At 36.1% G+C, this 19,954-nt stretch overlaps 1 protein-coding gene across 5 annotated transcripts; it reads right to left on the reverse strand.

Annotated features, from left to right (window-relative positions):
* Positions 1-1,718: 1,718 nt before the first annotated feature.
* malt2 (MALT paracaspase 2) lies at positions 1,719-19,703 on the reverse strand. 5 transcript variants are annotated; one of them, XM_055015090.1, is made up of 17 exons: positions 19,532-19,703; positions 19,089-19,258; positions 15,569-15,704; positions 13,636-13,766; positions 12,132-12,288; positions 11,854-12,041; positions 9,630-9,726; positions 9,380-9,430; positions 8,947-9,039; positions 8,344-8,547; positions 7,186-7,363; positions 7,018-7,092; positions 6,779-6,906; positions 4,729-4,878; positions 4,460-4,617; positions 4,121-4,258; positions 1,719-3,004 (listed from the first exon to the last, which is right to left on the reverse strand). In XM_055015090.1, exons 2-17 carry the CDS (start codon positions 19,137-19,139, stop codon positions 2,561-2,563), a joined length of 2,379 nt encoding a protein of 792 aa, XP_054871065.1. In that variant the 5' UTR covers positions 19,140-19,258; positions 19,532-19,703; the 3' UTR covers positions 1,719-2,560. The 5 variants fall into 5 exon arrangements, with proteins under 5 accessions (XP_054871065.1, XP_023120599.1, XP_023120596.1 ...); XM_023264831.3 differs by having other exon boundaries at positions 12,144-12,288; positions 15,569-15,735; XM_023264828.3 differs by having other exon boundaries at positions 15,569-15,735.
* Positions 19,704-19,954: the final 251 nt, after the last annotated feature.

Raw genomic sequence — 19,954 nt, forward strand, 5'->3', positions numbered from 1 at the left:
TTACCTGATAATTACACAATTTGTCCAAATACAAGTTAAGGAATTAAGTCCAGGCTTCTTCATGGAACAGGTAGAACCACCACATCTTTATTAGGAACTTCATCAAACAAAAAACAACAATTTCCCAGCACTCACAGAATACTTCACTTCTGTGTATAGGTGCACACTTCCTTCAGAATTTGGGTGAATTAAACCTTTAAAATCTTTGGTAGGATATGAAGTAGTACTTTGTGTGGAATGTGGTCCTGAAAGTGCAGCTTCCACTTCTGTAGACAAACTTAGTGGAGCCGAAATGAAAGTGGCATACTCCTTGAAAAAAACTCTTAAATTCTAAGTATATTTTGCGTGAAATCATCCTTTAAAACCGTAAGTTCTGCATTTAAACTGTAACTTGTGTACTTTAGTGATCATGTATTGTGGTAACTTTTAAAAAATGCGACCGGAAGTGTGCAGCCCTCTCGGTGCAGACAGGAAGCGACTAAAATCAACTAATCTTTTCTAGTTTATGTAACGCACTTATACCAGCTTTGGTAAGTAAATTGAAATAAAAATGTCAACTTTTTATTTTTTATTCAGACATCTTCAAAACATCAAAACATGAATCCTTATAGCGAAAAGTGTTTTGACTTAAAATGATGAATTTCATGAAGAAACCGCTGAAACTTCACTCAACTCACTGTCTTAGGTTCATTAGAAACAAAACTATCAAATCAGTAGACTTTCCAGAATGCAACTGCTAGAGTTAAAACTCCCATACGACACTGTGGAAACTAGCTGTGTGTCTGCTAGACAAAAAGTAATATTCTGGGTGGAATAAACCTTTAAACCATAGTTCATTAGTCAGAAAGTACTATTGGGGGTGAAATAGACCCTTAAACTATGAATTTTTAGACAGAAAGCAACATTTTGAGTGGGGAAATACTTTAAGCCACAAGTCACTGGTTAGAAAGTACTATATGGGTTGAATAAATCTCTATGATTAAACTGATATTATTTTTCAAACGCATTCAACTCCATCCAACCCACCATACTCAAAGACAAGCTCACAGAGATGGGAGTGGATCCTTCCTGTGTTTCTTGGATCATAGATTACCTGACAGGAAGTCCACAGTTTGTCAGGCTGGGGAACTGTGTTTCTGGGACATTAATGAGCAGTACTGGGGCTCCACAAGGAACAGTCCTGGCTCCATTCCTGTTCACACTGTATACATCAGACTTCAAATACAGCACTGAGTCCTGCCACATTCAGAAATACTCTGATGACACCGCTATCGTGGCATGTATCAGAAATGGACATGAAGCTGAATACAGGGATCTGATAAATGTCTTCAGTGACTGGAGTCACAAAAACTGCCTGCTACTCATCGCCTCAAAGACAAAGGAAATCATAATCGATTTCCACAGATCCAAACCCCCTTTTCAGCCAGGGAACACTTGTGGCGTGGACATCGAGGTGGTGACATCGTATAAATATTTAGGTGTCCACCTTGATAATAAGTTAGACTGGTCTAAAAACATAGACTTCATCTATAAAAAGGGCCAGAGCCGAATTTTTAGCCTCAGAAGACTTCGATCATTAGACATCTGCAGTAAGATGCTGCAGATGTTTTATCAGTGTGTGGTAGCAAGTGTTCTGTTTTATGCTGCAGTCTGCAAAAACAGTGGTCACAGAGGTCTAATTTTTTTTTTTTCAAAAGTTGTGTAGAAGTAGAAATGAGTCTTGTTTTCATAAATTGTATTTATTTGTAACTTGAGACCTTTTAAATAGTCCAGGAGAAGAGATGCAGGTGCTGATAAGGAGAAAAAGTTCAAAAATAATAATGTCCCGTAAGACAATAACCCAAATAAATACCTAATAATTAGAGTAAATCTGCTACATGTGTAGCTGCTACAGCAACAAACAATGAAATGTAATGTTCAATATGCAGTTATGGGGAAACATCCATTCGCACAATAATTTCACGGCTACAATTTGTGAAACGGAAACAGATAAATTTCAATAAAAACAATTATAATGATAATAAAAATAAAACACTACGTGGCAGAAATAATATTTTAGCTTTATATTTTAATACATCAGACTTTGATGAACAGTAAAATAATGCCTATTTTTCAACAACTACTTGTATATCATATTTTCTACAGTTTTATGCATGATCGAAAGGTCAGATGAACAGATCCAAAACAATTTTTTTAAATTTTTTAATATAAATAAAAAAGAAATACATAAAGAAAATCTAAAACATCCTGGTTATAGTCTTGGACGCCAAAAATAAAGATGCCACTGATACAGTGATCTGAGGTCTGTGCCAGCTTTACTGAAATGGAAAATGAACACGCTTTAACCCTCATCTTTTACCATCTTTATGATTATATGTTCTTCAATTCAGTTCACTTTTATTTATATAATGCCAATTCACAACATATATCATCTAAGGCACCTTATATTGTCGGGTGAAGACAAAATTGATCCAACAAATCCATAGTTATCTTTGGATTAGCTTTGGCAAGAGTGCTTTCCTCTGATTTATCACCACACCAGTCATGGGGTTCATGATGCTCAATAAGAATGGAAATTGCACATGTCACTAAATTTGTAGTTTAGGTCATTTACTTGGCTGTGGGGCAAACTTTTACTGGCAACAAGAGGCTCAGGGGAATCAAAAAACTCCGGACAGTCGGTCTCCTCTGGTACATTGGCGCTCCTGGATGAAGTCTGATGGTTGGCACTGGAAGAATCTGTGCCAGTTTGTGCGTAATGCGACCACGTGTTTGAAGCCGAGTCAACAGAGGCGAATCCCTCGGTGAAGGAGGAGCCCTCTGTAACGCTGAAGGAGTCGAGGCTGAAGGACGAGGAGGCTGAGCAGACGTGATCCGAGCGTGGTTCATGGAGGTTGAGCTTGGAGACCAGCGGTTTGCCGATTGTTACCGGCTGCCTTTCCTGTACTTCTTCATCCATGTTGGAATACGTGTAATGGAGGCAGACGGTGAATGTGAGCTCCGTCTATGAAGACAGGCAAGAGCACAACGGGTTTTTTAGCTGAGAGGGAAAATTGAAACATATTTAAAGTCTCCTGTTACTATCAAAAACTAACTTGACAAATATTTTAACATGAACTTTGAACTAAAATAGTCAAAATAGTGGTTTTCTTTTTGACTCTAAACCGTCTTCAGATTGCACATGAACACTCCAAAAAATTTAAGGGAACACAATACATATGTGTGAATGAGAGGAAGGGTGAGCTTAAAGGGAGTAGAGACAAAGAAGTTGGAGGATTTTTTTAAGTGTTTAGAGTCAACAGTCAAGAACAATGGAGAGTGTGGAAAAGAGACGAAGAAACGTTATTGGAATGGGTTGGAGTAAAGTGTCAGGTGTGATGTCTGATAAAAGAGTATCAGCAAGAATGAAAGGTGTAGAAAACAGTGGTGAGACCAGTGATGTTGTATGGTCTAGAGACGGTGGCACTGAGGAAAAAACAGGAGGTAGAGCTGGAGGTAGCAGAGATTAAAATGTTGAGGTTCTCTTTGGGAGTGACCAGGATGGATAGGATCAGGAATAGGACATCAGAGGCACAGCACATGTTAGATGTTTTGGAGAAAAAGCCGGAGAGGCCAGACTGATGGTTTGGTCACATACAGTGGAAGGACAGTGAACATATCGGGAGAAGAATTGTGAGTTATGAACTGTCAGGCAGGAGGCCTAGAGGAAGACCAAAGAGGAGTTTTGTGGATGTAGTGAAAGAGGACATGAAGTTAGTTGGTGTGAGAGAAGAGGATGAAGAGGATAGGCTTGGATGGAAGCAGATGATTCACTGTGGCGACCTCTGAAACGAAAAGGCCAAAAGGAATAGAAGAAGAAGAACAAGGAGAAAAAATTTAATAGGACATTTAAATCACTGATATACACTCTGTAATTTACTGAGAACAAAATGACGTTAGAGTGGAAACCGAAATTATTAACCCACTGAGGGGGTATTCACAATCTGTTACGCATCCGAACTGGGTAGATCGATATTCCACAAGTTTAGTTGAACTGTGATGATTAAGCGTTTCCTTAATTTTTCTGAGCAGTGTAAATTCTTCTTGTTTCTAATGCCAAAAACAGTGACGAGATACTGACCCTGAGTCTCTGCAGGCTGCGAATGCGGGTATAAAGGCTGGGAGCCTCCGGTGAAGGTAGACCCTCCTTGATCAGTAATAAACTGCCGGCTTCAAGCAGAGTTTCCTGATTACTCTTCTTCAGATCAACGTCCACACCCTGGCAAAAGAAAGTTAAAACGGTGCATAGACAAGTGCCATTTTTCATTAAGTAGCCACAACAACTAGTTCCTGCTTGAATTATTGTGTATTTTTATATAATGACATATTAAAATATTTCAGGTCAAAAACATTAAAGGTTTATGCAAGAAAAATGTCTTGGTGTCTTGGAATCTACATATATTATTAGCAGGTAACTCACTTGTGGGAAATCAGTGAGTTGAGCAGAGCAGGAAACAATTTCTTTGGGTTTCTCAAGTATCCGGGTATAGATGACCATGATGTTGGAGAATTCTGCAGCAAAGCCGAGCTGAACCTTCACTCCACAGTCAAACTGGAGGCAGTGGCTCTTAGGCAGCACTGTAAGGACAGACGTTTAAATTAAGACTGAACTGTTTTGCCTTTAACAGTAACCAAAGTGATCTAGAAGTGGGACAGTAACTTTTGCTGTATTTAAGCATCATATGTTACCATGAGCAACAGCCCACTGCAGGTTTCGAGCTTTATAGGATGCAGAACATTCAGCAGTTTGGATCTGGTCGGTGAGTGAACGTCTCTCAGACAGATTACTGCGAAGCTCCAGAGCCTGCCTCCCACGTGTGATCTCAAAGCGACCCATGTCTGTGAAGCAAACAGAACCTTTAATATGTGTAGGATGTGTTAATCAGTGCTGTCGAGGAAAAACACTAAGGGTTATATATATATGTATATATTCTTTCAGACTAAAGGAGAGAAAACATACAAAAGAGATACACAAAATTAGACATATCCGTGTTTATTTCACTATATTTTGTCTAGTTGCGTCTGTAGATGTCAATTATAATGCACATCTTTAAAGGCCATTTTCTCAGATTAAGTTTTTTCTTCTACTCTGAGCCAGAACTCTCACCATCATTATCATTTATATACATTAAACTTTCTAGTTTTATTTCCACCTTCACTCTAAAGGTTTCCACAGAAGGGCCTGTTTATGTATCTGTCACAGCCTAAATTTTAGGAAACATTTCATTCATAAAAACATAGTGAAAATTGATGTTTTTTTTCTAATTATTGACAGTATTTTCTAATTTGTGAAGTGTTAAAAAGAGATATCAAAAATCCCCTGTGTAAAAACCTTTAACTCTAATATGTGAATAAAATGTAATGAAAATTTTAAAGCTGTCTTTATCCAATGTTCAGAATTTTCTTCTGGAAATAAATGCAATGCATTTTAAGGTATGATGCCGATCTGCATAATTAAACAAAACATTTCAGACAACCTGTGATACATAAAATCTTAAGTGTCGCTGTAAGTATTTAAGTTTCATGGTGATATCTGTCTTGATCAGTTATTGCCGTTTTATCTGATTTAGAATTTACTGGACAGTTGTATATATTTTTCCTTTCTAAATTTATGACTTAACTTTAATTTTATTTGAACTGATTGATCATTGGCTCTTTTTTGGATTCTACGGTTTGTGCAGTGATAGAGCCACAAGTGGGATGTTTGCTATCTCACATTGTACTTTGTGTATAAAAATTCACCCAATTCACCTGTAACATATGTCCTTTAAGAGTTGCACATCTGGCTGGAAACCAGAGGCTGATGTGTTCTTATGTGGGATATGGGCAGAACTACAACATGCTACATTTTTTGTGCAGTTTTTTTTGCACTGTATGAATCAATGTTTAGTACACTACCAAATTTTCCTCTGTGTCATGAAACAGCAGCACCTGGGGTGCATTCAACTTGAAAAACTGTCAGTTGCTGGAAGTGTTTCTCCGGTTAAAGAAACTTTTGTTCATGACATTGAAGCACTAAAGGAAATGAGGTGGAACTGATAATAAGGCTGGCTCTGTTCCAGCATACACACACCGCACATTCTGGTTGGGTTAAGACGTGAATACAACTGTCATTTCAGAGCAGACTTGACTTTTAACATGAGGATGAATTATTATACACGTTTGGATGCGCAAAAATCACTTACTGTTGCCCTCACTATTGGATATAGTATATTATATAAGTAAATGAGCACACGCAGAGGTACACAATAATCTGAATATGATACAGTCTCAGTACAACATTCAAGATGTTTATTTGTCACAAACACAATTATACATAGTATAATTATATATTGCACCTGTTCCAAAACTGAAACAATAAGAATAATGAAATAAAACACACAAGAAGTATGTATATATATATATACATACACACACATATATATGCATATACACACACACACACACATACATATATATACACACACACACACACACACACACACACACACACACACACACACACACACACATATATATATGAATATATACATATGAATATATACATACATATATAGATAGAGATGATGAACAAAATAAATATATAAACCAGAGTGAAGTAGTACAATAATGTATATGTACAAGGCGTAAGTGAACGGGATATTGAATATTGAAAAGCATTGTACTGTGCATATCCAACACATAACTGCTTTAGTGATTGCTGTAAATCTGTCCTATCGTGTCGTATTGTGCGTTCTACCTTCAGCGACTCGGTCCAGCATGACAGTGACCTTCTCATCTTCACAAACCCTTCGTTTGAGGAAACTTATGAAGATGCCGTTCGACACGTCTTCCCTCTTCACTTCATAAGCTTCAGCATCAACACATCTAAACACAGGAAGTTACACATTAGTGGAGCCTTGTGACCAAAAGTAAGAAGTTTCATCCATTAATTGCATTCTAATGACACCAATAACATGTTGAGGATCAGCGACTCACGTGGCATAACCAAACACGATGTTTGCCGTCACCTTCACCAGTCCAGGTTGTACAATGACGTCGTCACAAAAGTTTCTAAAAAAAAAAAAAGAAAATATCTTCGCACAAAATGCACAGCAGACGATCGAATCTCAACGTTATTTCATGAACTAAATTTAACATCCATACCTTTTGCGGCACATGTCCAGCAGGAACACATTGAGTCCAGTCTCCTTCTCCTGCATCCTGGTGAGGATATTCTGAACACACAGGCAGTGTTCTGAGGTGTAGGAGGCCGGAGCATCGATGGGAACCATGAAACTGTTGCCGTAGTTCTCATAGCCATGACCGGCAAAATACAGCAGACCTGCAAAAGTAGGGACAAAGAAATATTATCAGAGTCAATGAACTGTATCAAAAAGTACTGAAGAAAGGATGGAAAGGATGCAGTGTAAATGACAATCCCATTTAAAAAAACAGTGAAAACACGGCAGCAACGGTGCTAGAAAAAATATGTTTTTAAAAAAAGTGAAAATAAAGGCAGATTTACAATTAAACACTAACTTCATGGTCACAGATTAGAAACAAAGAAATTATTATTTGTGAAAATACAGATTTGTTGATTGTTGTATTTCAGAATTGCCACAACACCGTAAATCAGACGACATGAAAAGAATCTCAGATCCTTACAGTACTGTACATTGTTGACATTGTTGGTGTTAAATGAATATTATTTCTGTGATTTTACTGGATATTAATTGTAATTTATTAAAACAAGGAAAACATCTGAATACGCATAATTTTTATTTTATATAATGGCAGATATCTGTAAAATACCATTTGCTGCTGATTTAAATACATAAAAATTGTGTAATTTTAGAGCTAAACATTGTAAAAGAACAAATTACCATTTGCAAAAACACATATTTATGACATGCAAGTTATGAACAGTTTTGGCCTCTGTTTTTTACAGCTATAGTTACAGTTACAAAGTCATATTTTGTGCTGTGATTCTTCTAATTAAACTTTAAATCATTTTTCAAACCTTAATATATACAATTTTTCCTTAAAAAATTAAATTATCTGTATAAAGGGATTTAAATACAGTAAAAAATGTAATTTTACGGTCTAACATTGTGAAATCTGTAAAACAATAGTAAATTATTCAAAAAATTACAGTTCAATCTTTTTTCAAAGTAAATTTTTCTACAGTGTTTATCCAATTTTGTAGAACAATGGTACATTCATTTTAATTTACTATGAAGAGGTAAAGCTGTTCCCTAAAAGTGGAACAAATGTTAGAAAAAGGTTAAATTAACATATAATAGAGATGGATGAAAGACCAACCATAGACTCCTTTGTCAAGCAGCAGCAGGAACTCAGTAACAGCACTGTGCATCTCCTGCCAGTTGAGGTCGAGCAGAGAAACCACCTTGAAGTCCATTTGTCTCAGAAGGTTGGTCAGCTCGTGGACGTCAGAAATGGGAGCGCACAGTTGAGTGTGGTGGACGTAGTTCATGTTGCCGATCAGGAGAGCAACTTTGTCCGTCGCTGTGAAGACAAGATGAGATTAGATGGAAGGGAACGATGCAAAATCCAAAAATGCAAAAATGCAGGGAAATAAGTAGAAAAACGACAAATAAACAAGAAACATACATAAGTACAGGTAGAAAAATAGCAATACTACACAGGGTAATTCTATATGTAGAAAAATACTGACATTGCACAGATTCTATTACTATCACACAGTTTCTTCTGTAAGATGAGAATACCAATATTATATGGATTCTTGGATAAGTACAGAAAAGTGACATAGTACAGAGACTTCTAAATGCATGAAAACTACTTATAATGCACTCATGAAGGACTCATGAAGATCTATTAGCCTAAAAATATATCGTAATGTACCTATGGCAGATGCTGTACTCTGTTTGCTTCCATAAAACTCACCATAGAAACTTTTTGCTGACTGAGGCGGGCTGGTCATCTGTCGAAGTGGATGTATTCCTGCTCCATAGGTTGACCTGTGGACTTCTTGTGACTCTAGAAACACCAGTAAGAAAAGAGAAAATTAAAAAAACTTCCCGTGCCGCGTTATCTTACATCCAACAGTTTATTTAATGTCTGGGTTCATTTCTATAAAGCCTGGTGAGCACACAGATTGTACACATCGCTTTCTTCTGATTAAATGAATGTACAGCTGATCAAACAGTTTGATGGTTACAACCAACGCTCAGACACCATTAGCTGTTCCGTCAAAGAAAACCTACATGATACTCTATTTCTAAAACAGGAATTAAAGTGCAGAAAATGACAGAGGAACTTCAATTCTGCTGTAGTTCCTGTTTTTGCTTCTTAATATTGACTAGAAATGAAAGAATACCTAGACCACGATCTACTTCTACCCAGGAAGCATCAGTGATGGAACTGGGGCCTGCAAAAGGGTGAAAAACAGGAACAGCTATTTTTTGCACAGCACTTCAGTTTAACTCATGTGTGACACTGTTGGTGCAGTGTCAGACTAACTGTATGCTTCCATTACACTGCAAGACATTTTAACATTAACATGCCATTGATTATTCTCATTGATTTACATTCTATATTTAAAAAAAAAAAATGCCTGTGGGTCTCACCGATAGCGATTGTTGCCGTGTCGCTCCACGCCTGATGGTACAAGTTGAACACCTTACATCTGTACTCTCCTCTGTGCTCTGTGGTCACACATGGGATCTAAACGTTGAACAAGAACACAACACATCATACTCGTATGCTGATGTACGAGCGTATGCAAGTATTAGCAGTCTGTGTCTGTACAAATACTTAATTGTAATAACATTTTAGTCATTGAGATGGTGATCAAACAACCAAATGGAACTACAGCTAAATTCAGACTCCTTTACGTTAATCTTACAGCATCCAGAAGCATCGACTTTTTGTCTGAATGAATGCTCTGTTCTGTAAAAATCACAACTGCAATCTTACTAGATTGGACCAAGTAGCAATTACATACACTGGAAAAAATGCTCCTCTCAAAACAAAAAAAAATAACTTATTTCAAGGAACTTTTACCTTGAAATAAGTGAAAAAATCAGCCAATAGAACAAGTGAAAATGTCTTGGTAAGATTTCTGGAAATAAGATATGATGTTTAGAATACTGAGATCTTAACATTAGCTGGGAAAACTTATTTTAATCTAGATTTTATCAGGATTGTCAAGCTTAGGTGTCTTAAAATAAGCCAAATATGCTAAAAAAATAGCAGTTTTTCACTGAAAAATAGGCTTTTGCTTTCATGTAACCTGCTAATCTGAGATGTATTAACCCTCCGGCTGTCTTCATTTACAGGCATCAAAAATACTGTTTCCTTGTCTGAAAGAAAATCCCCCAAAAAATCAGCAAAAAAATTCCCCAAATTTCTGAAAATTTGCAAAACCTTCAGGAAGAAAATTCAAATAATTCCTAAAAAGTTTCCCTGAAAAACTTTATTTGAAAAAAAAAAAATCCCCCAAATTTGGCAAGAAAATTCTTGTAAATATTTTCAAAAAATGAGTAAAAATCTTCAAAAAAAAAATCTAAAAATATCTAAAAGGATTCCATATATATCAGTAAAGCTTCTAATATTTTCTTAAGAACATTCGCCATTGGTGAATGTTCTTAAGAAACATTTTTAACATTTCTTTTTTTCCACCAAAAAATGTTCAAAGATTTCCAGAAAATGTTGAAAATGTGGACATCAGAAGTTTCACTGTGAAAATATATATTTTTTCAACATTTTCAAACTTCAAAATGGGTCAATTTGACCCGCAGGACGACACAAGGGTTAAACTTATTTTGAGTTTTCTTGTAAAATTCAACTCAAAACAAGATAATTTCAAGATTGTTTGACTTAACAAGATATTTAAGATGCATTGTCTTAAAACAAGTCCCTCCATCTGCTGAAATGTGACTTGTTGAGTGAATTTATCTTAAATCAAGTGAGATGAGACATTTTGACTAAAAATAAGACAAATAGACTTGGTAAGATTTAGAGCTTTTGCAGTGCATCTGTTTTCACGTGGCACAAGTGTGAGATTATACTTCCAGCCATTTGCAGGAGTCTTTATTAAATATCTGCAGCATCAAACAGCAACAGGATCCATATGAGTAGTGTGCATTTACGCACGTGGAACAACAGAAGTAACATCATTTGTTACTTACATTACAAATTATCCCTGACATTGAGACAGGATGTGATAACAAGTCTCACTGCATACTTTTCTGCATTTTAGACAAGTGAGCTGTCACACGAGAGTTGCAGTTTAGTTTGTTGCTTCCGGCTGTTTGTAGGAGTCTTTCTTCTGAGTTTATTAAATACCTGCAGCATCAAACTGCAGCAGAGTCAATCCGAGTGTCTCCAATTTAGAGTTATGTACATTTACTCATGCAGCAACAGCAGCTCCACACTTCAGCTTCAGCAGCTTTTAACTTAATTAATTAAATTTTTAAAGGATCCCCGACATGGAGACAGTATTGGTCAGAATCTACCAGAAAGTCACACTGTGTATTTTCTTTCTCTTCAGACAGGTGAGCTACTACACAGTCACAACTTTAGGCTGCAGTTAAATCCTTTGTTAAACAGTGAATATAGATTTAGTCTTTTGTTCACCAGTGTATCATTATGCATAATGTCACTTGATGTATTCTCCAATTTTATGTGTATGACCAAAATTGTGCACACACCTTCATTCTCTCTAATGCTTTCGTAGGTGTGTCTGAATGAAGGCATGAAAAATATTAACAGGAAAGTGGTGAATGTATGAATGACAGAATGCCGTCACTTTAACAGATAACAAGCTCACAGCAGACTGAATCCACTTACTTTGAGCAAGCGTGTCTTGTGTTGTGGCATGGGCACTGCGTTGTGGAACCATTCATACTGAGCGGGCGGGTTGGCTTCTGCATGGCACTCCAGGACCAGAGTGTCGCCCTCAGACGCCGCCTGAGACCGAGGCTGATGAACGATGTGTAGCCCGCTAACAGAACCTGGAGACAGACTGCTGCTGCAGCCTAGGAACACAATCAATACTGAGACATCACATTACATCCCATGAGATGTAGTAAAACAGGAGAAGAGAAGGAGGGCAGGAGGACAAGTACTTGGACTAGAACCTGCAGAGTGGACCAACAGAACACGAGCCCACTGGGAGAAGATGCAGTTGTCTCCGTGGTTGATCCGACAGATGAAGTGACCCTGGTGGGCTTGGCTTAAAGGACACAGAACCAGCTCTGGCGAACTGCCTGTCTTTTCCAAAACCTAAAGCAAGAAAAGAATCCTGTAATCTACAAGAAATTTTATAGCTGAATTTTCACAATAAACACCGAGATGTCAAAACATCTCATTGCCATCACCGCTTCAACAAATGATCTACAGGACCTATGAAACTATTCACCTCCTTTGGAAGTCCTCCCCTTTAAATGCTTTCTACATTGAATCAAACACTGCACTAAGAAGCATGGTGGTGGCAGCATCATAGTGTGGGGATGCTTCTCTGCAGCAGGAAGGCTTGTAAAGGCAGAGAGTTAAATGAATGCAGCAAACTACAGGGAAATCCTGGAGGACAACCTGATGCGGTCTGGAAGAGAACTATATATTTGGAGACAATTTGTTTTCTGGCACTATAATGACCTGAAATATGAAGCCAAACCTACACAGAAATGCTTTAACCCTCATGTCATCCTGCGGGTCCAAACTAACCCGTTTTAAAGTTTGAAAATGTAGAGAAAAAATATTTCACAGTGAAACTTCTGATGTCCACATTTTCAACATTTTTGGGAAATTTCTCAACATTTTTTGGTGAAAAAAAAAAGAAATGTTAATGTTTCTTAAGAACATTCACAAAAAAATCTACCAAAATCCAGCGATTTTTCATGTGAATGTTGTTAAAGAAAATATTAGAAGTTTTACTGATATATATGGAATGACTTTAGATATTTTTAGGATTTTTTTGGAAGATTTCTACTCATTTTTTTTGAAAATATTTTCTTGCCAAATTTGGGGGATTTTTTTTTTTTTTTTTTTTAAATAAAAGTTTTAAGGTAAACTTTTAAGGAATTATTGGAAGTTTCTTCCTGAAGGTTTTGCAAATTTTCAGAAATTTGGGGAATTTTTTTGCTGAATATTTGGATTTTTTTCAGACATGAAAACAATATTTTTTTTGGTGCCCATAAATGAGGACAACTGGAGGGTTAAAGACAACAAGGTGAATGTTCTGGAGTCAGAGTCAAGACATCAATCCAATGAAGAATTTGTGGCTGGATTTTAAAAGAGCTGTTCACTCATGATCTTTGTGTAATCTGACAGATTGAGCAGTTTTACAAAGAAGAATGTGGTAAAATTTCAGCATCCAGATGTGCTGTGACTGAAACCTACTGGCAATGCCGTAATCAATGCAGTAAATGCACCCAACCTGACATGAAAGGGGGGAATACTTATGCAGTTACTTATTTTATCTTTCATATCTTTAATTAACTGACATTATTTTGTAGAAATCCATTTTCACTTAGGTAAGAGTCTCTTTTGCAAATTTTTATCCAAATGACCAAATTCAACCAACCATGTGTCATTACTTTTCATCACATTATCATAAGATGCTAGACTGACCTCCTCGTCGCCTCTGAACCACTGGTAGCTGAGTCCTGGAGGACCAGAAGCCCTGCAGGTCAACACCACCCTGCTGCCAGCTGTGGCCTGCTGGGACTGAGGCTGCACCGTGATCTGAATCAGCTCCACCACTAACGCACAAGTGTAAAACATGAACAATTACATTCACAGAGAAGTACAAACAATAGACGTGTAGCATCAAAAGATAGCTGGGCGTGTCTGTAATAATATGTTCAATGTGCACTAACTTGTTTCACTGCTAGACAAAAATGATCTTTGAAAATTATATGGTCGAACGAGCTACAACTATTTCCTCCTGCTGTTTGCCAAAAAAAAAGATTTAGTACACATTTGTGGTAGTGGCTCATGTTAGCATATACTGGACTCATATCATATCACCCCAAACCATAAAAATGTGCTTCTGTAACAATGTGAATTTCCCCTGGAGTGGGGAGAAATAAAGGACTATCTTATCTTATCTTATCTTATTTTATCTTCGTTGTTCTAGAGCCTTTTTCATTGTCAACTCAAAACATGTAAACATACCAATGGTTATATTTTAACATTTAGAAGCGCAAAGTATAAAAATAATATATGACCTGACAATATTCTCATATCTAATCACCCACCTCGTGTTTAATGTGGAATTTCAAACTTGCTCTACAGACTGCATATGGCATTACGTACACATTTAAAGCAACAAGTCACATTCTCCAAACAAATATCAATATCTTTGCATTCATATAAGCAGATTAGTAGCTTCTATAGTTGGACAGAAGTCTCAAACAATACAAATCCAACAGTTTCCAGTGTGCGATACCTGAGCACACTGGAAAAAATGCCCCTCTCAAAACAAGCAAAAAAACTTATTTCAAGGAACTTTTAACTTGAAATAAGTGAAAAAATCTGCCAACAGAACAAGTGAAAAATGGCTTGGTAAGATTTCTTGAAATAAGATATGATATTAGAACCTTGAGATCTCACAATTAGCTGGGAAAACTTATTTTAAGCTCTATTTTACCAGGATTGTCAAGCTTAGGTGTCTTAAAATAAGCCAGACATGCCAAAAAAAAAAAAAAAAATAGCAGGATTTCACTCAAAAATAGATTTTTGCTTTCATGAACCTCCTAATTTGAGATGTATTAACCCTCCTGTTGTCTTCATTTATGGGCACCAAAAAATATTGTTTGCTTGCCTGAAAAAAATCCAAAAAATCAGCAAAAAAATTCCCCAAATTTCTGAAAATTTGCAAAACCTTCAGGAAGAAAATTCCAATAATTCCTTAAAAGTTTCCCTTGAAAGTTTTATTTTTTAAAAAAATCCCCCAAATTTGGCAAGAAAATTCTTGTAAATATTTTCAAAAAAGGAGTAAAAATCTTCCAAAAAAATCCTAAAAATATCTAAAGTGATTCCATATATATCAGTAAAACTTCTATTTTCTTTAACAACATTCACAAAAAAATCAACCAAAATCCATCAAAATTTTCTGGATTTTGGTTGATTTTTATGTGAATATTCATAAGAAACATTTTTAACATTTCTTTTTTTCCACCAAAAAATGTTCAAAGATTTCCCAAAAATGTTGACATTGTGGACATCAGAAGTTTCACTGTGAAAATATATATTTTTCCACATTTTCAAACTTTAAAATGGGTTAATTTTGACCCGCAGGACAACATGAGGGTTAAATTTATTTTGAGTTTTCTTGAAAAATTCAGCTCAACACAAGATAATTTCAAGATTGACTTAACAAGATATTGAAGATGCATTGTCTTAAAACAAGTCCCTCCATCTGCTGAAATGTCACTTGTTCACTGAATTTATCTTAAATCAAGTGGGATGAGACATTTTGACTAAAAATAAGACAAATAGACTTGGTAAGATTTAGAGTTTTTGCAGTGTATTTGACCCCCCCAGGTCACTTCTACTTTACCTGAGGTGGTGAGGAACTGCACAGCTTCCTGATGGTCCATCTTCTTCAGGCAGTGGAGCAGGAACTCCAGGGAGCAGGAGCGATCAGCTAGCCGGGCCAGGAGGGTCCGACCTGGGCTACCTGCAGCGCTCAGCACCTGGAGAGAGCAGCTGGTCAGCTCCTTCTCACTGCAGGGAGAGTTCAACACGTGGTATCAGATGATGTGGTGACAGTAGAAGAACCCGGTCCTACAGTGTTATTTATGGTGGGAATTTACCCAAGTAATGATTAACACCCTACAAAAACTCATATAAAATGCAGCTTTACTGGACATAATAAAAATTAAGACTACGACTCTACAGTTATTGGTTACGGAGATGAACCAGACTAATTTAGAACTAAAATTATGACGAGGTTATGAGCAAGTTTTGCTTTCAATTTTAATTTCATGTGCATTATTTATTGTAAATAAAAATTAAAATGAAATATATATATTTACATATTACTAAAATATACATGTCATACATCAAAGAAAAATTGTCTAAATGTTCAATTTATTAAATTAAATTTAAAAAAATTACCTAAAGTACAACTTTAACTGAACATAACAAATATTAAGGCTAAAACCTTCAGTATTATTAATTATGGCGATTAAACTGACTAATTTAGAAGTAAAGCGAAAAACAAGCTTTTTTAAAATTATTCTTATTCGTACAAATTTGAGCAAATAAAAATAAAGGAATAAAACAAAACTAAATGTTTTCTGAGTGATGCCTTCAATGCATCACAGAGTAATTTAAATATTAAGGATTAAAACAATACAAAAAATATGCCTGACTAAAATTAATATTGGAGAATAATGTGACCAGTTTAGAAGCTATGACCTTCCACAAAGCTTTGTTTTTATATTTATTATATATTATTAAATAGACTATATTTAGTTTTAAGTGTTTTGTGAGTATTTGCAGTATATTTGTATAAAATCTATATACTTTTAATCATATATTTATGATTTGCAGAAAAGAAAAATATCACACATAGTCGATGGGCCAGACCAGACATTGGAACCGTCTCAGGTGATCAAACCTGAGTGGTGCTAAAACGTATGTTGGGTTATTAGAAGTACATCAGGATGTGAGAGTCTTTCCACACTGGCAGCTTTATCACTTCACTATTAGGGAAACGGTCACATTCACCATAACCGCTGTATGACACAATTCATAAATCTCTCCGTCTGCAAAGATCACATCTAATATGAATCAATGATCAAATAAAACTTTTTGAGAAAGGGGAATATACTTTAATAATTACACATCAGACCCAAATGAAGGCATTTCTTGTTTGTCTATACTTTCATTTCATGCTTATTTTTTTTTTGTCATTTTGTTTCTCACTCGTGTCGTTTTGTGTCTTTTTCAGTCATTTTGTCTCTCGTTTTTGTCATTTTGTGTTTCGTTTTGTTATTTTGTGTCTTGTTTTTGTCATTCTGTGTCTCGTTTTTGTCATTTTGTGTCTTGTTTTTGTCATTCTGTGTCTCATTTGTCATTTTGTCTCGTTTTTGTCATTTTGTGTCTTGTTTTGTTATTTTGTCTTGTTTTTGTCATTTTGTGTCTTGTTTTTGTCATTTTGTGTCTCACTATTGTCGTTTTGTGTCTTGCTTTTGTTGTTTTGTGCCTCGTTTTTGTCATTTTGTGTCTTGCTTTTGTTGTTTTGTGCCTCGTTTTTGTCATTTTGTGTCTCGTTTTGTTATTTTGTGTCTCGTTTTTGTCGTTTTGTGTCTCGTTTTGTTATTTTGTCTTGTTTTTGTCGTTTTGTGTCTCGCTTTTGTCGTTTTGTGTCTCACTTTTGTCGTTTTGTGTCTCGCTTTTGTTGTTTTGTGTCTCACTTTTGTCATTTTGTGTCTCGCTTTTGTCATTTTGTGTCTCGCTTTTGTCGTTTTGTCTCGCTTTTGTCGTTTTGTGTCTCATTTTTGTCATTTTGTGTCTCACTTTTGTCATTTTGTGTCTCGCTTTTGTCATTTTGTGTCTCGCTTTTGTCGTTTTGTCTTGCTTTTGTCGTTTTGTGTCTCATTTTTGTCATTTTGTGTCTGGTTTTGTCATTTTGTGTCTTGTTTTGTCATTTTGTGTCTTGTTTTTGTCATTTTGTGTCTTGTTTTTGTTGTTCTGTGTCTTGTTTTTGCCATTTTGTGTCTCGTTTTGTCATTTTGTGTCTCGTTTTTGTCATTTTGTGTCTTGCTTTTGTCATTTTGTGTCTCGCTTTTGTTGTTTTGTGTTTCGTTTTTGTCATTTTGTGTCTTGTTTTTGTTTTGTGTCTTGTTTTTGCCATTTTGTGTCTTGTTTTTGTCATTTTGTGTCTTGTTTTTGTTGTTTTCTGTCTTGTTTTTGCCATTTTGTGTCTTGTTTTTGTTTTGTGTCTTGTTTTTGCCATTTTGTGTCTTGTTTTTGTCATTTTGTGTCTTGTTTTTGTCATTTTGTGTCTTGTTTTTGTTGTTTTGTGTCTTGTTTTTGCCATTTTGTGTCTTGTTTTTTTGTTTTGTCTTGTTTTTTTCATTTTGTTTCTTGCCTTTGTTGTTTTATGTTTCGTTTTTGTCATTTTATGTCTTGTTTTGTTATTTTGTCTCGTTTTTGTCGTTTTGTTATTTTGTCTTGTTTTTGTCATTTTGTGTCTTGTTTTGTTATTTTGTCTTGTTTTTGCCATTTTGTGTCTTGTTTTTGTTGTTTTGTCTTGTTTTTTTCATTTTGTGTCTTGCCTTTGTTGTTTTATGTTTCGTTTTTGTCATTTTATGTCTTGTTTTGTTATTTTGTCTCGTTTTTGTCGTTTTGTTATTTTGTCTTGTTTTTGTCATTTTGTGTCTTGTTTTGTTATTTTGTTTTGTTTTTGTCATTTTGTGTCTTGTTTTGTTATTTTGTCTTGTTTTTGTCATTTTGTGTCTTGTTTTTGTCAGACAATCTTGTTACCATAGCAACAAAATCTGTTTCAGTCTCAGGTTTGTTATAATACTGTTCTGTGCTGTAAAGTTTTTCATAAAGAGTTAAAATCGTATCGAATTCTGTCCCGTCTCATTGACAGGACTTTTGGCTCAGACTCTTTCATTGTGTCCATTAAACCAGTGATAACATTTATTAAGCTGTGAGTCTGCAATGGCTGTCATATCAAAATGCAAGCTAGTGACATATAGCTAGTTAAAAACACCAAAAAGAATTGGCCACCTCAAGTGGTACCGATACTGGAGATGTTGGGTCTGGGCCCGTGGACTAACATGCACCAAAGAAAGTTCTTGCAATGCATGATGGAGTCTTACTTTTGTTCTTGTGAATATATAAAAAGTTGTACAAGCTTTTTAAATAATGATCAGAGCTGCTTCTCTGTACGTGTGATGCCTTCAGGGTCTCACCTGCAGCGGAATTTCAGTCATAATGTGCACCAACTAGTGTATGTTCCGGTTGACAATAAAGTGTCTATTCTATTCTATTCTATTTTATTCTATTCTATTCTATTCTCTAGATGCGTCTCTGTTCGTGTGATGCCTTCAGGGTCTCACCTGCAGCGGAATTTCGGCTGCTCGGACGCTGCGGAGGCCAGCTGCCTCCATCCGCAGCTGGAGTTGTCCAGCATCTTTGACAGCTTCTTCAGAACTTCTTCACTGAGGGAAGCGACGCTCATTTTCCAAACGTCCATCTTCACGGTGTCCCCGCTGACAAACCGGGAGATCTGCGGGACAAACCGGGACGTTAAAGTGAAACTGCACCGCGGACAAACGGCAGGTTGTGAACTGAGAAACTCCGCCCGGGATTCCCCAGATGTGTAAAACTCTGCAAGTGTGACACACCGAAGTAAAACGAACCGGCGAAGCGAGAAACCAGAAAATAAAACAGTGATTTAAAGCCGAGCTGAGCCGCAGGACGTCGACCAAAGAGCCGCACAGCTTTTTGCAGCTTCCGCCATTAACGTTTCAGAGAGTCGTGAAGAAACCGACAGATTTACCGGGTTTACGGTGAGGAGCAGCCGAGCCGGTGGGCAATCCGAGCCACGGAGGAAGAAGAACAGCTGCCGTTTGGCTTAAAGTGAACTTCTCCACCAGTTTAGTCGCCCTTTCTCACTTTTATTCCCCAGACGGTGAGGAGCTTCTCTTTTCGGTTCCTCATTTGTGCGCGAGCATTTGCATGAAGCGTCGTCATAGCAACCGAGTTTACGAAGATAATAATAATAATAATAATAATAATAATAATAATAATAATAATAATAATAATAATAATAATAATAATAATAATAATAATAATTTATATTAAAAGCATCACACTGCATTAAATTATTTATTATTTTTTCATCTCAAATCAACACATTTTTAGAACAATTTTTTTCCCGATCATCTCTGATTTATTTGAAACTTTCTAAAATCATCAATTG

Source organism: Amphiprion ocellaris, chromosome 2 (assembly GCF_022539595.1).
Source record: "Amphiprion ocellaris isolate individual 3 ecotype Okinawa chromosome 2, ASM2253959v1, whole genome shotgun sequence".
Classification (NCBI taxonomy): Eukaryota; Metazoa; Chordata; class Actinopteri; family Pomacentridae; genus Amphiprion; species Amphiprion ocellaris.